At 35.3% G+C, this 20552-nt stretch overlaps 1 protein-coding gene across 1 annotated transcript in view; it reads right to left on the bottom strand.

Annotated features, from left to right (window-relative positions):
* Positions 1 to 20552, bottom strand: part of ITPR2 (inositol 1,4,5-trisphosphate receptor type 2) — a 507541-nt gene that overhangs the window by 255653 nt on the left and 231336 nt on the right. The window contains exons 27-28 of the mRNA XM_027838537.1: positions 2968 to 3057; positions 2730 to 2855 (exon numbers count right to left, since the gene is read on the bottom strand). Coding sequence (XP_027694338.1) covers positions 2730 to 2855; positions 2968 to 3057 — 216 coding nt within the window. The remainder of the gene's footprint in view (positions 1 to 2729; positions 2856 to 2967; positions 3058 to 20552) is intronic.

Below are 20552 nucleotides of genomic sequence, written 5' to 3'. Positions count from 1 at the left end.
CTATGAAAACATATAATGCATCAATATAAAGTTAATAAGTACAAATATACGCAAAGGAGTAAAATGCAAGGTAGCTTCAGGGGATGAGAGCCACACTAGCACCTGGAAGATCAGGAAAGGCTTCATGCAGAAGAAGGTACCTAAGCTACATCTTAAATTCCAATGGCTCCCTGTCACCTCTAGAATAAAATATGAAATTATTTATGTGCCATTCAAAGCCCTTCATAATCTGCCCCCTACCTTTCCATTCTTCTCATACTTTACATCCACCCTTCCCATACCACTTCCACATACATAAACTTTGTGATCCAGTGACACTGGCCTCCTTGCTGTTCCCTGAACAAAACAGGTCATCTCCCAATTCTGGGCATTTTCACTGGCTGTCCTTCATGCCTGGAATTCTCTCCCTCTTCATCTACATCTCCTAACTACCTTTGTTGCTGTTGTTCAGTCATTTTTCAGTTGCATCAGACTCTTTGTGATGCCATTTGGGGTTTTCTTGGCAAAAAATACTGAAGTGCTTTGACATTCCTTCTCCAGCTCATTTTACAGATGAGGAAACTGAGGCAAACAGGGTTAAGTGACTTGCCCAGAGTCACATAGCTGTAAGTGTCAGACGCTGGATTTCAACTCACAGAGAAGTCTTCCTGACTCCAGATCTGGCACTATAATCCACTGTGCCACCTAGCTAGGCCCTGACTACCTCAGCTTCCTTCAAATTCGGGCTAAAATCCTACCTACAAGAAGATGTTCTCAATCCCCCTTAATTCTAGTGCCTTCCCCTTGTTGATCATGTGCAACTTATCTTGTATGTATCTTATCTGTACATAGTTGTTTGCATGTCTTCTCCCTTGTTAGACTGTGAGCTTTTTGAGGGCAGGGACTATTTGTTGCCTTTGTATCCATACCACTTAGCAGAGTGCCTGGAATGTAGTAGGCACTTAATAAAAGTTTATTAACTGAATGACTAATTCCATGAAGTAGATGTAAAAAAGTTGTTTATGGCAGCCATGGAAGATGAACACTCTTTCCTGTGTGAGGAACAAAGAAAAGGCAAATTTGGCTGGGTCATAAAGTGCAGGAGGGGAATAAAGTCCAATCAGACTGGAAAGATAGGTTGGGATCACGTGTAGTGCTTTAAAAGTGAAACAAAAGATTTTATATTTTACCCTGGAGGCAAAAGTCACTGGGATTGATAGAGTAAGAGATCCAAACGATCAGATATGCACTTAAGTTACTTCAGCAGCAGTGTGCCTATCCCAGGAAAGACTGGATTAGTGAGAGATTTCAGGTAGGGAGATCACTTAGAAGGTGGCTGTAATAATCTGGGAGAGAGGTGATGAGGACTTGAACTGAGGTGGAAGCTGTGTAAGTATAGAAAAAGGTCACATGTGAGAAACGTCACAAAAGTAGAACTCGCAAGATGTAGCAACTAATTATATATGCAGAGTAAGATGTGAGGGCAGGGTCTATTTTTACCATAAGAGGAAAAAAAAGTACTCATTCATCATAGTCACAAGTGGTTCCTCACTGTTTATTCCCACTCTTCAAAGGCCTTATGACCTGGATAGGTGTTTGTTTATCCATGTCGCTATCAACTGGAACAAATTTGGTAACACAACTAGAAATCTGAACAGAAATTCCAAAGCTGAATAGCTACAAAAATTTCTTCTCAAATACGTGGACCATCAAAGATAGGGTGGCAGCGAGAACAAAGTACTGCATGAGGAACTTACGCTATTGTTTACAATGTTGACCATTTGTCAGAGATATCTGAGAAAGGATTCCTACATAGATTAGATGAAAGGTGGGTCTAGATAATCTCCAAGAATTGACGATTCTGTTTTTTGACTATTATATAGAGATCACAGATTCCATAATGCCATTTGCCAATACTAAAGAGAGATTAATTTCACAAATCAATATGCTGAATTCTTAAGGATCGCTTAACACAGGGAATACCTTGCTTCTACTAACCTAAGGAAACTCATGGGATAAATCCTAGGAAGTTTCCCAAGGCTAAATGATTCACCCAAGGTGACAAAGCTATTAAGTTCCAGAGGCAGGATTTTAACCCAGGTCTTCCTGACACCAAGCCTTGCATCTATATACTATTCTGCCTCAAATTAACCTCAATAATCAATAAGCAACAACAACAAAAATATCCACAATTCCTCACTTTAAAAAAGGAAATCCCTTGTCATTTCTTCTTCCACTATTCAAACTGGAATTATTTAAAGTGCGCCATAAGGCATTTCCAACACTCATTATGAATAAACACTTAACTCCAACATTAGTCCCAGGAGCTGGCCCAAGGATGGCAGCACCTGATCTCAAGTCTCTTCAATAGCACAATAGCTCGTGAGAAGAAAAGAAAAGCTCTACTCTGAAACCTGATGTTTCTGTGAGCTTTTTCATCATTTTTATTTTAAGTGCTTTTGTCTCTAAATAATCCAATAGTAGAAACTCAGAAAAGCTTAAAGTAATAGGTTTTAGAGGAGTGAGAAATGTTAAAGCTGACTTTGTAATAGATAAACATTGTACCATATGTCAATCCCTCTACATTACAGATTCAAAATGGCATGCATAATAAACACAGGTTAACTTTTTTTATTTCCTCTTAGAAATTTTTTCTCTCTAATGGCTTAGTTCAATCATTACGTGATCACTTTCGGAGTAAAATACACACACATACCCATACATGTTGCCATAAACAACTAAAAACCAACCTTTTCATAGGGTATTTGTAGAAGGTCCAGCACCACTGAATGAGCCCCCATGTTTTTAAGCAAACGTTGATGCTGATTCCGACACTTTTTATTCTGGACACAGAGTTTACTTAATCTGATTAAAATCTAGGGAAAAGACAACATCAAATGAAAATTAAAATACAAAATACAAATTAGAACTGTAAGCTGTTACCAAAATGTGACAAACCACTGTGGAAAATACTTCACATCTACAAACCTCCTTTACAATCTTGTAATTGTTGCTCTTATTACTGTCAATCTGAGGTTTCTTGGTTCCATCTTGCACTGGACTTAAAATATTTGATTCCTAGAATGAATAAAAATATATACTTTTATACAAAATGTCCAAGATTCAAGATAACTTCAGTGTTGTTCTTTACTTCATTCAACACACACACATTTCTGTTTTAAATAAATAATGCAAATTAGCACTCTCATAGGTTTGAGGTCTAAAAGAAATTATAGTACCAAGAAATAACAGAAAATATTATTCAAAGCATTATTAGTAAACTTATTTATGCTACTGATAATAAATACATGATTGCTTTTTGAACTACATGTATGAGTTATGGACTATTAAAGATTTTAAGACAGTAAAAAATGTTTAGGGTGGCTTCAAATTTTTTTCTTAACCTATCTGAAGCAAAATACAGTAAAAACAGAGTAAAGGAGCACATAGAAATAATTCAAAATACTCCAAGGAAAGAGAAAAGTACAACTTAACCTAAGGATTCTCAGCCAGGTTACCATGACACCCGAAAGAGTCATGACCTGCAGACAGAGATATATCAGCAACATTCACAGAACAATAAAAATATAGAAGAATGTATTTTTTTCAAACACTACAGGCTTAAAAACATAGACATCTTCAAAATTTAATTATTTATAAATACTAAAAATTAAATGATTAATTAAAATAGCACTGACATTGGAAACAAAAAATAAAAGCATTGTACCTATTTCAAATATCAAAAAGGCTTACCCTAAAAAAAAAATTAAAAATATAAATGAAGGGCTTAGGTTTTAGTGCCATCTCTGTTGCTAACTACATGACTTTGAGCAAGTCACAACCTTGCTGAAATGGGCAGAAATATAAATGGCAGAAATGGGACTAAAACTTAGCCTCGAGCCCTTAGTCTACATTTGTTAAAATAAGAGTAATAATACCACCTCACACAACTGCCATGAGAAAAATATCCTGTAAAGTTCAATGGATATAGAAATGTGAGTTATTTATCAATCACCTACTATCTAGGCATTTAGCACTTTGCTAGTAGCTATGAGGGATAAAAAGTTGTATAAGAAATGGTTCCTGCCCTGTGTATTATATCCAGCTGTGCAAATAGCCATGAAATAGATCAGAGAATACACAAAACAATAAGAAAAGAGTTAATACTAATAACATAAAAAAAGTGTTTATACAAATTCAGAGAAGGGAGAGATCTATGAACTGGAGTAATCAAAGAGGAGGCACTTGAGGTGAACACTGAAGAATGAATATATGATTAGTACGCATATAGGGAAAGAGGAAAGGTCTTCTTGACAGAGGAAATGGCAGGAGCTCAGGCAGGAATGGGCACATGGTATGCAGAGAATGGTGAATAGACCAGATTAAGGAGTGAAAATTTAACAATAGTAGGAAATAAGGTTGAATAGGTAGAGTGGGCTAAGATTATGGAACTAATTTAAGTTACATAAGATAAAGAGAATATAAATTTATAAATCTGAAGTTTGAGAACGAAGCAGAGTAGTCAGGCGAATTCATTGAGATCGGTCTGGAGCATCTCCCACATAGCTGGGAATTAACTCTGGCCCCTTGCTAAAGGAGTTCATGACGTAGCAGCTCCTGGTGGGTCCTGTGGTCCCCACAACAGAGGTATTTATTCAAAAGTGATTTGTGACTGAGTCAGAAAGATTTAATCCCTCACACACACACACATCCATAAGAGTTATGGGGGGGGGGGGGGAAACTATGTAAGATGTAGAAAGTTGTAGAGACTACCACAAACCACTAGTTTGAGCTTGTTCCTTTAGGATTATGCAAGTTCTCCCTTGATCATTCAGCAAAGGGAAAGAGAAGAAGGAATTTGTCTCTCTTCTGTGCCTCCAGCAGTAATATCATCTACAGTCACATAGCAAAGAGAATATGTGCTTGCCTAGGACAGCATGAATTTCTGGCATCCTTCTTCTGCCCCTGTGTTTTCACCCTGGTCACGTGGTTGGTGATAATTAATCAAAGATACTGAGAAATGGATGTTTCTTTGTTAAGTTACCCTGAAGGTTTCCTGAGTAAATACTGTCATAGGGATGGGAGGTAATTTCTGTAACTATACTGCTTCTCAAAAGAGAATATAACCATTAACAGGCTACGATCACTAAGAGGATCACCGTGAATCATAAAGGACTAAAGAGCCCTGCTTAACTGGCAGAAGATCTGGACCTAGGAAGCTACCTAACCAGTACAGAATTGAGGTAAATGTGAAATAGAAATAGATGTTCAACAGCTCAAAAGGTGCCTTTATTGCTGGCAGAGCCCAGTAAAGGTGACGAGTTATTGTTTAGTGCTTTAAGTGTTTAATGTGCACATATAAGTCTTTTCTGTTTTAAGCATTTATTCCCATACCTGGTATCAATTCTGTACCCTGAATACCTTTCTATAAAGTACTCTATTAGTTCCTTTTGGGAAGATCTAATGCGTAAGACATATCTATACTTTATTTTAAAGATAGTCCTCAGAATTTTGTTTTGGAATAGGGGTACAATTAACCTGAAGTCACAAGAAAGCATAACTCTCCTCTTTTAACAGTCAGGTTTTCATCAGCATTAAACCTAGTTTGTGTGAGTCTAGGGTTTAGCAGAAGATTAGCAAATACAACACTGATTTTTTTTTTAAATGTTCTGGAATCCTTATCATATGAAAAGGATATCATATGATTTTTATGAGAACCTCAGTTTTGTGTTACTTCCAAAATATAATTATTCACAATCTTAGTCAGCTTGGGAAGAAACAAGGTATTAATAAAAACACTCAGAGAACTGTCAATCAACTATGCTTGTGATTACCTAAGTTTATCGAAATGTTATTTACTTCAAGGCATTCCCCATGAAAGAGTAAACATAATTAGAAAACTATAGTTGCCACTGAAAGAATTCTGATTTAGTCTGTTAGCTATAGAAAGGTAGTAGTATTAAGTAAATTATCACTAATATCTTTAATTTCATCCTTCCTTTCCATTCCTACTACCACTATGGTAGTTCAAGCCTTTATTATCTGTCACCTAGACAGGCAATAATCTCCTAACATTTCTTTGCCTCCAGTTTAATTCAATTTTACAAGTACTTAGTAAGCACCTGCTGTATGCAAGAATATATTATCCAAGATGCTAAGAATATAGAGATGAAAAATGATGCATGCAACTATTTACCCCATATGATATTGACAGTTTAATACTCTTCAAGCACAGATTTGATGTAATTCCTCTGCTCAAAAAGAAAATTATAATAGCTCCCACACTGCCTGGGAAGTAAAGTCCAAACTTCTCATACTGGAATTCAAGAACCTATAGTAAATAGATTGCCTTCTAGTCTATCTGCCCTTCTGGATTTACGTCCCATTCCTTTCCTGACTGACAGAAAAATCAAGTGCTGAACTCATATCCATGGAATGTTAAAAGTGCAAGAGAAGGTCTCCAGTAAGTTTGCTAGATCTTCAATGGAGGATTTATGGAAGGCTATTGAAAAGAATTACAAAAAGTGAGAAAGCATGAATTGCTTTGATATTTGCATCAGAAGAAAGATTGGCCCTATGTCAGAGGAAAGTAATGACAGAGGAACATAACAAAAACCTGTGTTCTATGTCCTACTTTGCCATTAACTAGCTACGTGATCTTGGCGCACCAGATTCTGTCTCAGCTTCTTCAGCTATAAAATCAGATGTTTGGCCTAATGATCTCCAATGTCTCAACTTGCTTTAAAATATTAAGACTTGATGAAAATATTTTTAAAAACTAATCAGAGAAGAAATCAAATAAAATAAAGTATGTAAAATTATTTATAACTTTAGAATTATAAGCTATTATTATTCTTCCTTACATGTAGGAAATAAAAATGAAGAGGAAATGGGGAGGATAAAGATAACAGATATGAAAAGTAAAAAAAAAATCTTATTCAGTATTAGATATACTGCAATAGAGAGCATCATCCATAACATTAAGAATACTTTCCTCTCTGTCAAGATTTTTTTCATCTAGAATTAAATACTCCTCCCCCATCCCTTAGCCTTAACAGTGGTATCAGACTCAAATAGAAATGGGGCCACTAATCCTGTACATAAGAATCCCTCCCTGCCACATATTGACTTATTTTAAAATGTAGTATTACCTATATTTTATTGTATTTTCATATCATTAAATATTTCCCAATTACATTTTAATCTGGTTCAAGCCACTGTTTTACACCTCTGCTAGATATCACCACTTTCTCTCAGTCCTTCTCAAGGATTAAAAGCTTATAATTATACATGATTTAAAACTCTCATTATGGCTGTGTATTGTCTATAAGAGACCAATGAAAATAGTTCCTCCTGAAAATCAAAGGATCATTGTTCTGGAGCTATATGTAAGGGATCTCAAAGGCCATCAGGTTGAACCTCCACATTTTACAGATGAGCAAACTGAGATCCAGGCAGGACAAGGGATTTGACAAAGATCAAAGTGGCAGTAAGTAGGAAAACAAGAATTTGAAACCAGGTCTTCTGGACTCCAAAGCCAGTACTCCTTCTACTGTACTATGATGCTTCCCTATGGCTTCATGTTAAATAAAAAAACTAATTTAAACCACACATTTCACTGAAACATTTCTCTGAGGCACTATAGTTCTTATTCTCCTCCTCCCACTTTCCCAGTCTAATAAGACCTGAAACTGTTTCTGCCCTACTCCCACCCTTCCACTGCTCTGTAATCCAGTGACACTGGCACCACTTGCTCTTCCTCAAACAAGACACTCTATCTCCCACCTCCTAGCATTTTCCCTGGTTGTCTCCTATAAATAGAATGCTCTCCCTCCTCATCTCTACCTCCTGGCTTCGCTGACTTTCTTCAAGTCCCAGCTAAAATCCCACCTCCTACAAGAAGCCTTTCTTGAGCCCACTTAGCATTAGCTAGTATCTTCTATCTGCTGATTATCTCCAGTTTATCCCATGCATAGCTTGTTTGCACATAATTATTTATATGTTGTCCCCCACATTAGACTGTGAGCTCCATGAGAGTAGAATAAATAGTAGAGAATTTATTAATAAATATTAACTATTGATTGTTTATATGAGAACTTTAACCTAAGTATTTCTTTCCAGGAGTGTTATTATACATATTTGGAATTTCTCGAGAGTACTTAAAGGATAAAGAAGAAAATAGCCATTTTTGACACAGAGTATATGGACTCTACCGAAGTTTTTCTTCAACATTTTACCAAAATAGCATTATTAAAAGGGCCACTAGTCTAGGAATGAAGGCGGGGGGGATGAGAGGGGAAAGATGGACACTGAAAAATACTAAGCATTATATTCAATCATGAGAGATTACAAAACAAAATCAAGAGTTTAAAGGTGCATACATAAACAAAATCAATGTAGGGAATACATAGATGACAGCCCAATTGACTAGGATAAATGGAACTATTTATAAGCCAAAGGAATATGAGATCAGTGAATGAGATAACTGAGGGGTGTCTGTGTGTGCATGCACGCACATGTGAAGACAGGGTGAATTTTTTTATAAGAAAGTAGAAACTGCGAAAAAAACGATTTCCCTTTCCATGCTCACATGGGTGAATGATAACTATGATCAAAAGCATACTTTTTTTCTAGAAAAAAAAAAACAGATTATTAGAGAAAATGGAGCTAAGAAATTACCAAATCAAAACAGACTATTAAGAATCCTGATATAGAGACAAGATATGTCTGATATCTAGCAACTTCGAGGAAAATGATTTTTAAAAGATTGGCAAAGTTTTGGCAGATATATTTCATTCCATTTATCTGATAAAGATACGAAGAAAAACTGTCTCTTTGTTTTAACAATTGTAGCTTCTGGTAAGATTTAGGAAAATATAAAACTATGTAATACACTCCAAAAGTGGGAAAATGTAGAAAATGCTAATCTTCATGAGAAGAGAAAGAGGAAAAAACTGAAATTGAAGATGGTCAAAATTAATAATGAGTTTATAAACACCCATAAAGACAATAATAGCTGTCTCTGAAGAGTCACAGAAACAATTCACCTTAATTCCTGGAAAATAATTCAAGTTGACTGAACTGAATTGAATCTTATTACTACCCTTTACACACCTGCCATTACAGTCAAACTGACCTATCTCTTTTAACATCAGGCATTGTTTTATTTTTGTCTTTGTAACTCTGGCACCTGGCATGGTTCCTGGCACATAGTAGGCATTCAATAAACATTTGCTGAATTGAATTAAGTTCATGTAGATTGAACTGACATTCCATCTCTGTGCTATTATACATACTGACCTCAGTGCCTGAAATGTATGCCTTTATTGCTTCTGCAACTATGAGTCCCTAGCTTCCTTTAAAGCATAATTCTATATAATATAGACATAAGATATAAGCAATTATCATCTGGATGAATTTACATTTTCAATAGTACCCAAGTTGCTATTTAGATCAACCAAAACTTGTAGTTATTTCCTATTGTTTTCTATGAGAAACAGCTATTTGGGGGGTTATGTAAAAAGAAGTTCATGAGCTAAAACATGTGTTACCAGGTGGCCAACTTGAAACGTTTTGATACATTGAGGCTAATTAGGGGCTATTCTGAGTTATTAAAGGTAAGTTAGAATTGGTTGGAGGATAACCATATTATCCTATATACCATCTCTCTGTGCTACTGTAAGGGTCTAATTACTTAGATGTACATACAACTATTCTGACCCAGAATAATATTATTAGTAGGGTCATTATTACAGGAGTCAGAAGACATAGCATCACAAAATGTCAGAGCTAGAAGAGACCTTGGACATCATTTGGCCAAACTCCTCGCCCCACCTCCCCTTAATAAACAGGACCATTGAAGTCCAAAGAAGTTAAGTGACTTGACTGAGTAAAAAGAAATTTAATTACTGTTTAAAAAGGTAACTCCTTATAGAAAGTTGAACTTCTTTATAGTTTTAGCCTGAATCCTTTATTCAGAAATTACAAGTTACTTTGTGTTATTTTTAAATTAAATTTTATTTTTAGCTTGAATTTAATCATTCAAAAACATTTCAATATACAAAAATGACACTTGTAAAAGAAACTATGAAGTTTTATGTAATTATGTATATTTGAATATATAATTAGGTATGATAAAATTGCTCTATTTGTTAATATTCCCTTCTGCACTTTTAAAAATTTAATTCTGTGTATATTTTTAAATGCTTTATTGATGCTTTTTGTGTGTATTTCTAAATCCCTAGCCAATATCTACCCCCACCATCCCCATTTCCTGAGCAGAAGGCCTCCCTTGTATTAAATATGTATACTTCATTAAACATGTTGGCCATTTGTGAGAATGTATATCTTATTCTGCATGAATATTTTAACTATGATTAATCAATATATTTCAAATTTGTATGCCATTAGACCAGCCTACATAGTACAGTGACTGTAGTCTATCTGGTAAGGATACAGTTGGACAGAGGTGTCATAATCAATAACTAAATTTAAAAGCATATAAGGGAATAAAAGAAAGCACTTTAGGAAACTATGGAGAAAACTGCTTTTTGTGCCACCTGCCTAATACTCTTTACCCTCCAGTTCAAATAAGTTCCACCTAGAAGCATCCTTACCCAGTGATGAGAATTATCCTTTTCTGGCATTCTAATAAGTCAAAAGTAAAATCTGGCAAGAGGTAAATAGGCAAGGTCAATGTGAACTCTGTTTGCACTGTGTAGACAAGCTAGTGATAGCTGAGAAAACAAAGATTTCAAGAATCTTTTCAGGAGAAATCTACCTGACTGTTAACTTTCTTCTTAGTCAGTCAGTTCATAAATGGCAAATTAAAGAAATGAATAGGCAGTCAGTTAACAAGTATTTGTTAAACACTTACTATGTGCTAGGAATTTTATTAAGCATCGGAGATACAAAGAAAGGCAAAAATAGTCCCCACCCTCAGGAAACATATATTCTAATAGGAAATAAAACATGTCAATAATTAGGTATGTATACCGTGTGTGTGTGTGTGTGTGTGTGTATAAAAGATGGAAGACTGAAAGGAGAAGATATTAGCAGCTGAAGGAAACTCTTCCTGCAGAAGGAAGACATTCTTGTCTTACTACTATACTCTCAAAGGACTATCAGGTCATTAAGTTCATCTCCCTCATCTTACAAACAAGGATATTAGGGTCTGTAAATGGTATATTACTTGCCCAAGGTCATACAGGTAGAAAGTAACAGAGACAAGAACTGAATCTGACTCCAAGTCCTGCCTCCAGATGAAGGGATCTTCCCATTGCTCTACTCGAGATAGAGTATGAGTAGGTGGCTTCTCCTGGCAGTAGTGATTTGAATAAAATCAGTCTATTTTCTCTTCATAAAACTGTGCTGAATGAACAAATTTGGACCATAATGACAAGTCATTATAACAAGGTTTCTGGAGTTACTCTCCCCTTTTCCCATTAAGAAGCTGACAAGTATTCCAACTTGATGAATTAGTAATTGTCCTCTGTGCTACCAGTACAATATCCACTTGTCAGACACTGGCCTTTGAGTTTCAAATCTTTTAATCTGAGACAAACACTGGTATAATCTCATGATGCCTTGAAAGATCAGTTTAATAAAGAGAAATTCTATAAATATAACAGGTAATATAGAAGCTGAGGTTACTGCAGACCTGTTAACAGTCAACTCCTAACAGACAGAGGGCAGATCAACATGAGGATGATGTGACCTCTGATTTTAAACTAGAGTCTCTGAGATTTAAGGACATCAACCAATAAAGGTACTTTCACCCTTACCTTTTTTTTCCCCAGCCTAGACTGACCACTGAAAACAAATCAGTTTTTATATTATTAGAAGTGTTTTCCTTAGGGCTGAAATAAGGAATTACATTAATCCTTTCTGTAGCCCTTTGGTTTCTAGGCAAGCACAAAGCTTGACCATTATGTTTAAAAACAATGTCAACAGTGTTGGGGGTATGGGTGTCTTTGCAATGGTTTGTTAACAAAACAAAGGATTACTATTTGTGTAGATCTGTTAGTATGCATAATGCCTGCCTCTCTTTGGTTATATTGATATGAGATTTTTTTCCTGTTGGCAGAAACTTAAAATTACCCTTTACTACTGGATCATTGGTCAATGAAAATTATTTTGTTATTTATGAGTTAAAATGTTGGAGTCATCATTGGCTTTTCCCTATAATTCATTTACTATAAATAATCTGTTACTAAATAACATTTTCTTTTTAAAGATTGCTTGGGTTTACCCCATTCTCTCTATTCCAACTGTCAATGCGTTCATGTACTATCTCTTAAATAAATTCACACAGCAGCCTCCTATCTCCATTTTCTAATCTATCCTGTATATAAAACTACCAGATTAATCATCCCAAAATATCACTTTTATCATGTCACCCTTCTTATTCAAGAATCTATACTTCCTTTCTACTGCCTACCACACCAAGTACAGACTACTCCCACTCCCACCCATTTTAATTTTTTTCTTTGGTGACGTTTGGGAGATTTTTTTTCTACCATGATTATTTCCTGATAAGGGTCTTTCCCAACCTCCAACAAAATAAAAAAAAACTTTCTTTGTAAATAAAGAAAAACAGTCAAGCAAGACTGACAATAAATTACATCTGCATACACAACATTTGGTACACATAGCTAACTTCATAAAATTAAGAGGAAGGAGTATTTCATCATCTGTCCTTTAGAACCAGTATTGGTCATCACATTTAATCTAAGTTCAGCTGCCGTTTAATGTTGTTTTCATCAAAATTCTTGGGCCAGCTAAACTATTGCCCTGGTTTTGTTTACTTCACTGTGAATTAGTTCATTTAAGTCTTCCTAAGTGTTTTTTAAATTGTTCATATTCATTATTTAATATAGTATAATATTATTCCATTACACTTATATATCACAATTGCTTCATCCACTCTCTAACTGGTACACATTTTGCTTTCAGGTTTAAGCTACTACAAAAAAAATGATGCTAGGAATATTTTTGTGCCCATTGGAGCTTTTTCTCTTTGACCTCCTTTGAAGTAAATATCCAATAGTGGAAGTAATGGATCAAAAGGTATAACAGTTGAGTAGTTTTGTTTTTTTTTTTCTCAATTCCAAATTGTTTTCCAGAGTGATTGGACAAATTCTCTGCTCCTTCAAAAATATATTAGTGTACCACACTTCCAACAGCTCCTCCAGGATTGCCTATTTTTATCTTTTATCATCACAGTCAGTTTGATGAGAATGTAGTGAAAACTTCAGGGTTGTTTAGATTGATGTTTTTCTTATTAGTGGGAATTTGAAGCATTTTTTTCATAGGTTATTGATGGTTTGCAATTCTTTTGAAATTTTTGTTCATATTCTTTCCCTGACTAGATCTCAGGACCCTACATACTTTATCCACACCCTACCTATTCAACTTTACTTCCTATACCTCATTATACATGGTCTTCTCGTTGTCCCTTACAAATAATACAAAGACTCATTAACTGCTCATTGTTCAAAGACCAGCTCAAAACTAGTTATCTCTCCGACCTTAGAAGACCCTTTTCTAGATCAGAGTTTCCTCTTCTAAGAAATGAAGAGGGAGGTTTAGATATTTCTAAAATTCCTTCCCACTCTAAGCTATCCTTATAGACCCACCTTCTCAATAGAGGTTTCCCTAGCACTTAGCACAGTTTTTAACACATGAATGCCTGCCTAATTGAATGACTGATAGATTCCCCAACTACTTCTGCCCATGGTGATCTTCTCATTTATCTAAAGTCTAATTACATTTAACAGGCACCATACAGGCAGTTAGATATTTAAACTTTTGTGTTTATATAATTATTAGTTGTGGATTAATTCTATCATATATGCTCTAAAATCTTCAAAACAAGGAATGTGTCTTATTGTATCCACCACAAGTCATAAAGCATAGTTCTGCCTACATAGGAGATACTCAAAAATAAATGATTGCTTTATATCAATATGAACAAGACAATACTTGTAGAAGCACTTTGCAAACCTTCTATGTAAACATGAATTGCTTCTCAAAACAACTTTGTAATGCAGTGACTGACAAACATTAAGTATCTACAGTACCATGCCAAAGTATATTAAGCATCTATGCTAGGCCCTTGTGACACAAAGTCAAAAGCAAAATGATTTCTACCTTTGGAGTTTAAATTCCTTTAGAAGAATACACACCTAAGTTGGCTAGGGAATTCCCTACCTTTCAAGTAAGAAGAAACCAAAGTGGTCTTAGGAAAATTTAAGGGGATGAGTAGAACTAAGGAGAGGTCAAAAACAGCTTTGTGGTGGAGGTGATATTTGAACTGAGTCTTGTAGTATAATACAGCAAACCTATACGGAATAGGGATTACACTTGTGATTTCACTGATACAGAGAACCACTCCACCCCCACTCCCAGATAAAGACACTTCCTCCACCTATGCTGGTAAGCACTTCCTCTCCAACTTACACTCTTAAGGATTTACCTTGGGCATTGAGAAGTTAACTAGGGTCACACAGCCAGTATGTGTTAGAGAGAGAACTCGAACCCTGCTCTTCCTCAATTTCTAGTCACTATGCCATGCCGTCTCTCATAGATACGCCGTATGAAACATTTATTAATGTGAAAGGGATAATCTGTAAAGAAGATGACCTTTTATTACATTAAAAAATAAATTTTGTAAATGTTTATTATATCTATAAAAATCCCAGTGAAGTAGTTTTCCTGAGATAATAAAACCACTAGAAGACTGGAGACACCTGGATACACGTCATGCCTGGTCATGCCCCCCTGACAGACACTGTCTATCATTACTTTCCACAGAAGCAATGAAATCATACTAAAGACAGAGACTTGTATCATTTATTGGATATCAGCTGCCTTGTTAGGTGGCACAAACTTCTTCAGAAGGCAGACTGCATTTTTCTTAAGGTTCAGGAAAGCTCTATATTTAGTGAGGATTGAAACTTTGATAGAAACAACATCAATTACTGTCATTTTAATCTTATAAAATGTCTAATAAGAAGGCTTCTGAAATAAAAAGTCATTGACAATATGAAGCATAAATAGTAGATCTCCATGCATCTCTAACATTATATAGTGGCATAACACTAATCAGAGTTTTTTTTAACCGGACCTGTAATTTTATTGCTGATATTTTATTGGTGTAATTTCTGATGAGAAAAAATTTTCCCCCACCCATGCAGGCCAGCGACTTATAGTTTTAGAGAGTTATCTAAATACTAAGAGGTCAAATGACTTAGCCAGGATCAACAAGCTAGTGTTTGCTAGAAGTACTCTGTACTTTCTTGGAATGAGGAGGATCTTTCCATATTCACTGTATTACTGTATTCACAAAGGAATGGCTGCCTTTCCACTACAATGGTACACAAAGATCTACTTAGCTTATTCCACTAAATATCACTTTATGGAATAAGCTCCACAAAGCTTGGACACAAAGCAGATTTCACATTTTCCATTCCACCACTAACCCCTGCTTGAAAAGAGGGTCAGTTTGTGTCTATCCTCATTTCCCAGCACTTATACCACAATGCCTTGCATTTAATAAATTATCACTGAATTAAATCTGTATGGATTAATAAATTGTTTTTATTAGACTGCCAGTTCACTGAGAACAGGGATTTCATCATATTTCTTTATGTCTCCCCTAGTGCCTAACAGCATATTACACATAATAGGTATTTTATAAGTGTTCTTGAATGAACTAAGTAAATACTATCTTCCCATAAATTTCCATTTTAAAAGCAAAAGTGTATTCATTTCAAAAGAAAAAAAATTTTTTTGATTAAACTGAAAACTTTCTTGGAGATTAAATGGTGGTCAACCCCATGATAGGCTAGAAATTTATTATGCCAGCAGTATAACATTTTTTAGGACTTTGTAGTATTTTCCTTAATTTATAATCATTACTAACCTTCTAAGAACACATGATTTGGTTTGTTTGTTTGTTTTTTTAAATATGGCAATCCTCTGATTTTATACTTACATGACCTAGAATATTGCTTTTTAAAATCTGATATCTAAAATAGTTAATAGAAATTGGGCTGTATATGTTGGGCTAAGATAGTTGACATTCAGAGATGTAATACACATATGTTATATCAAAATAAGTTCAAAGTTTGAAATGATATAAACTCTTTTCCTAGACTATCAATAGGTATTACGACATCGAGGCCACCCAGGCCAAATTTCCCATTTTACAGATGAGGAAACTAGAGAGTCAAACGGGATAAGTAACTTGTTCAGGGTCACAAAAGTAGTAACAGTCAGAATGTGAACTTACGTCCTCAGATTCCAAAACTAGCTCCTTCTACTCTGCTAGTCTCCTCACTTGCAAAATGCAGATAAATATCTTACTGGAGTTGATGTTGTGAGGATCAAATGAGTGACTATATACAAAGCACTTAACAAAGCTTCTTTAAAAAGTGATAGAAAAATGTGTTATAGTATTCAAATTCTAAACATGAAATATCAAACTAAACTGAAAGTGTAATAAATTCTCTACTTTTCCTATATATAGCTTGCTCTGTATATATTTGTTTGTATGTTATCTCCTCCATTAGACCCTAAGCTCCTTGAGAGCATTATCTCTTTCTGTATCTTCACCACTTAATACAGAGCCTGGTATAAAGGCTCTTAATGTTTATTGACTAATAGATTAGTGTCCAGAGCTTGTGTGCAAGTGAGTGATAGGCAAATGAATAAAAACAAAATAAAGAATACAAGTTAAAAGATTTAGCAGCAGTTGTGGGTCTCAGGGTTTCCCCTCAGGTCATTCTTAAAAAGCTTCAATCTCACTCATGTAATGTGCCACTGAGCTTTCTCAATAAAAGAGAGTTTATTTACAATGGCAAGATAATAAAGCATACACACAAATACCAAGGAATCATTATCTTAAATTCACCTTAATGGAATGTAATTGATAAAACAATAAAGTAAATTATTTTTTCACAGATAGGTTTTGAAACAAGAGAAACCCTGTCTCTGTAAAGTTTTGCTGCACCAAAATGTATTAAATGAGTTGCTGTTAAGAATTGGTTAAGCTTTAAAATAGCTTCATATGCTACATGAGAGCTTGGACAATCATTCTATTGAGAAGCTATTCCTCGAAGGCATTTTTGTGTTTTGCTTATTAGTAATAAGAAATTTATATGAAAACAAGATCACATTAGCCCTTAGGTGAATAGCTATTCCTAATGCACATCCATCATTTGAAATTGCAATTTTCTTTAGATTCTCATAACAACAATTTTTGGTGAAGAAACAATAGTTATGACAGTCAAACTCCAATACAACAAATTCCTTACTTTATTTCAGAAATGATGATGATGATGATGATGATGATGATGATGAAGATGATGGCTAGCATTTATATATTGCTTTAAGGTTTGCAAATCACTTTATAAATACTATCTCATGTTATTCTCACAACAACCCCAGGGGATCAGTAGTATTATTAACCTTATTTTATAGACAAGAAGACTGAGGCAGACCTGTTAAGTGACTTGCCTAGTCACATAGCTAGTAAATTACTTGAGAGAAGGAAAAAATAGTTTAAAAGTACAAGGGAAAACATCATAAAAAGCATAAATGACACATGAGATAAATTACTTCTAAATAGGAATTTCAGAAAATTTTCTTTTTTATTTGTTAACTAGGAAGTTGAATTTGGAATATTTATCTTTTCATGCATTCTGAAATACTTCTTAAGAAGTAATAAAAATGTATCTACAATGAAGACTCAAAATAATACCCAATTAATCTGATAAGCCATAGGAAGAAACATATATTATTTGTTGAATACATAAAATATATTATAAGGTCTCCAATCATTAGGATGACACAATGTATGAATTTTAGGTACATTAATTACATACCATATTGTTTTTATAGTTACACACTGTTCAATTCTTACACCTCAACCAGTGAAGATAGCTGGCAGGTAGGCATGAAACAACTGCTAACAGTCCTATTCAACTGGGTCCTGGGAACTCATGAGTTATTAGCCTTCCATATACTACTGTCTCTTTCACTCCCATTCATCAACAACAACTTAGGTGATGAGGAGATAGAGAAAAGACCCAATAGCGCAAAAAGTGGGATTCAAAATCTGTCTATTCTACCTTAAAGGATTCAAGCTTGTTTATTGCTCAACCCTATCTCCCTCACACTTCCAAGAGCACTAGCCTAAGGACTGTGCATGGTGTTAAGGGGACAGAAAGAGGAAATAGATTATTAGGTAAGCAGAATCTCAAAATATCTACCTTGGGGGGAGCTCAAATGTTATGTAATCTAAGGCATATAGGACCACATATATCATTTAAAACATTCTTGAGAGTTCCACTTCCAGGAGCCAAGATGGCAGTGTAAGAAGTAAGTCACTCTCACCCTCCCTCACTGACCTCTCAAAGCCCAGAAAATATTGACCCAGGAAAACCCTGAGCCAGCAAAAAGATAGGGCACAGCAGTCTTGTACCCCAGGAAGCTTGGGGAATTAATAGGAAAGGTCTTTCTCACTCTGGGTGGGGGGGAGCAGTACAGGATTGGAGACGTCCCAGCAAGCCAGAGGCAAGCCCCAACTCAGCATCCCAGGGGAGAGCCTGAGAACCAAGTTGGTGGAACAGGCAAGTGCCAACACCAGGACCCCCACGAGCCTCAATACAGAAAGGGGAACTGGTAGACACCAGTTCAGAAAATGACCACAGGCAATGGCATTCTGCAGCAATGAAATCACCCAGTGCCTCAACACAACTCTGAGAAGCACAATTATAGCAGGAAGGCCTAAGGCTGACAGAAATCCATTAGCAGTGAGACATCCCTGTGCACGGCCGGGTGACCAGGAACCAAACATTCAAGGGCAAGGCCCTGGTGAGGAGGAAAAGAAGCTTGGGTGAGTGCCTGCTTTGCTCCAGCAGGAGAACTCAATAGTTTTTTTTTTGGTAAAAAAATCAGAAAATAGGCAAACACCATAAACAAAAAGCAGAAATGGAAAATGACCGTATATTCTTATTATGGGGACAGGGAAGATCAAGGCAGAAAATCTGAAGAGGACAACATTGTCGACAAACCTATATCCGAAACCTCAAAAGGAAATATGAACTGGTCTGAAGCCCAAAAAGCCTTCTTGGAAGAGCTCAAGAAGGATTTTAAAAGTCAAATAAGAAAGGTAGTAGAAAAATTGGGAAAAGAAATGAGAGGTATGGAAGAGAGAGTCAATAGCTTGGAAAAGGAAAGACAAAAATTAACTGTAGAAAACAGGTCCTTAAAAAGTAAAATGGGTCAAATGGAAAAGGAGGTACAAAATCTAATAGAAGAAAACAACTCTTTAAAAATTAGAATGGAGCAAGTGGAAGCTAATGACTCTGTGAGAGAATCAGTCAAACAGAAACAAAAGAATGAAAATACCTTATTGGTAAAACAACTGACCTGGAAAAATTTAAAAATTATTGGTCTACCTGAAAACCATGATGATAAAAAGAGTCTGGACAACATCCTTCAGGAAATCATCAAAGAAAACTGCTCTGAGGTTCTAGGACCAGGAGGCAAATTAGTCATGGAAAGAATCTACTGATCATATCCTGAAGGAGATCCCAAATTGAAAATGCCAAGGAATATAGTAGCTAAATTCCAAAACTACCATATCAAAGAAAAAATACTGCAAATAACCAGAAAGAAACAATTTAAATACCATGGAACCACAGTCAGGATTACGCAGGACCTTGCAGCTTCTCCATTAAAAGATCGAAGAGTATGGAATACAATATTCCATTAGGCAAAGGAGCTTGGATTACAACCAAGGATCAACTACCCAGCTAAATTGAGCATAATCTTTCAGGGGAGGAGATAGATATTCAACAAAATTGGGGACTTCGAAAGCTTCCTGATGAAAAGACCAGAACTCAACAGAAAATTTGACCTTCAAGTACAAGACTCAAGAAAAGTATAAAAAGGTAAACAGGAAAGAAAAAAAAAAACCAACATCATATTATCAATAAGAGCAAACTGTTTACATCCCTACAAGGGAAGATGACACTTATAACTCTTAAGAATTGTAATGTCATTATGACATTTAAAAGGGGGTGTACTTAGACAGAGGGCTTGGGTTTAAGTTGACTTTGATGTGATGGTAAAAAATCTAATTAAGTGGAGAAAAGGGAATGTACTGGGAGAAGAAGAAAGGAGGAGGTAGACAAGGATAAATTACATCACATGAAAAGACACAAAAACCAAATACAGTAGAGGGAAAGAAAGGAGGGAGATGAACATTGTTTGAACCTAACTTTCATCACATTTGGTTCAAAGAGGGAATAACATAATCAGTTAGTTTCAGAAATCTAATTAAGACTATAAATTAAGAAACTATTGAACTAATAAATAAAACTAAGAGCTGGTTTTATGAAAAAAACAATAAATAGATAAACCTTTGGTTAATTTGATTAAAAAAAAAGACGAAAACCAAATCACTAGCATCAAAAATGAAAAGGGTGAATTCACCACCAATGAAGAGGAAATCAAAACAATAATTAGGAGCTATTTTGCCCAACTGCAAGCCAATACATTTG

The sequence above is a fragment of the Vombatus ursinus genome, unplaced genomic scaffold (genome assembly GCF_900497805.2).
Source record: "Vombatus ursinus unplaced genomic scaffold, bare-nosed wombat genome assembly UNPS02014830.1, whole genome shotgun sequence".
Classification (NCBI taxonomy): domain Eukaryota; kingdom Metazoa; phylum Chordata; class Mammalia; order Diprotodontia; family Vombatidae; genus Vombatus; species Vombatus ursinus.
Note: the sequence above shows the minus strand (reverse complement) of the source record. Positions and strands in the feature narration are given on the sequence as shown.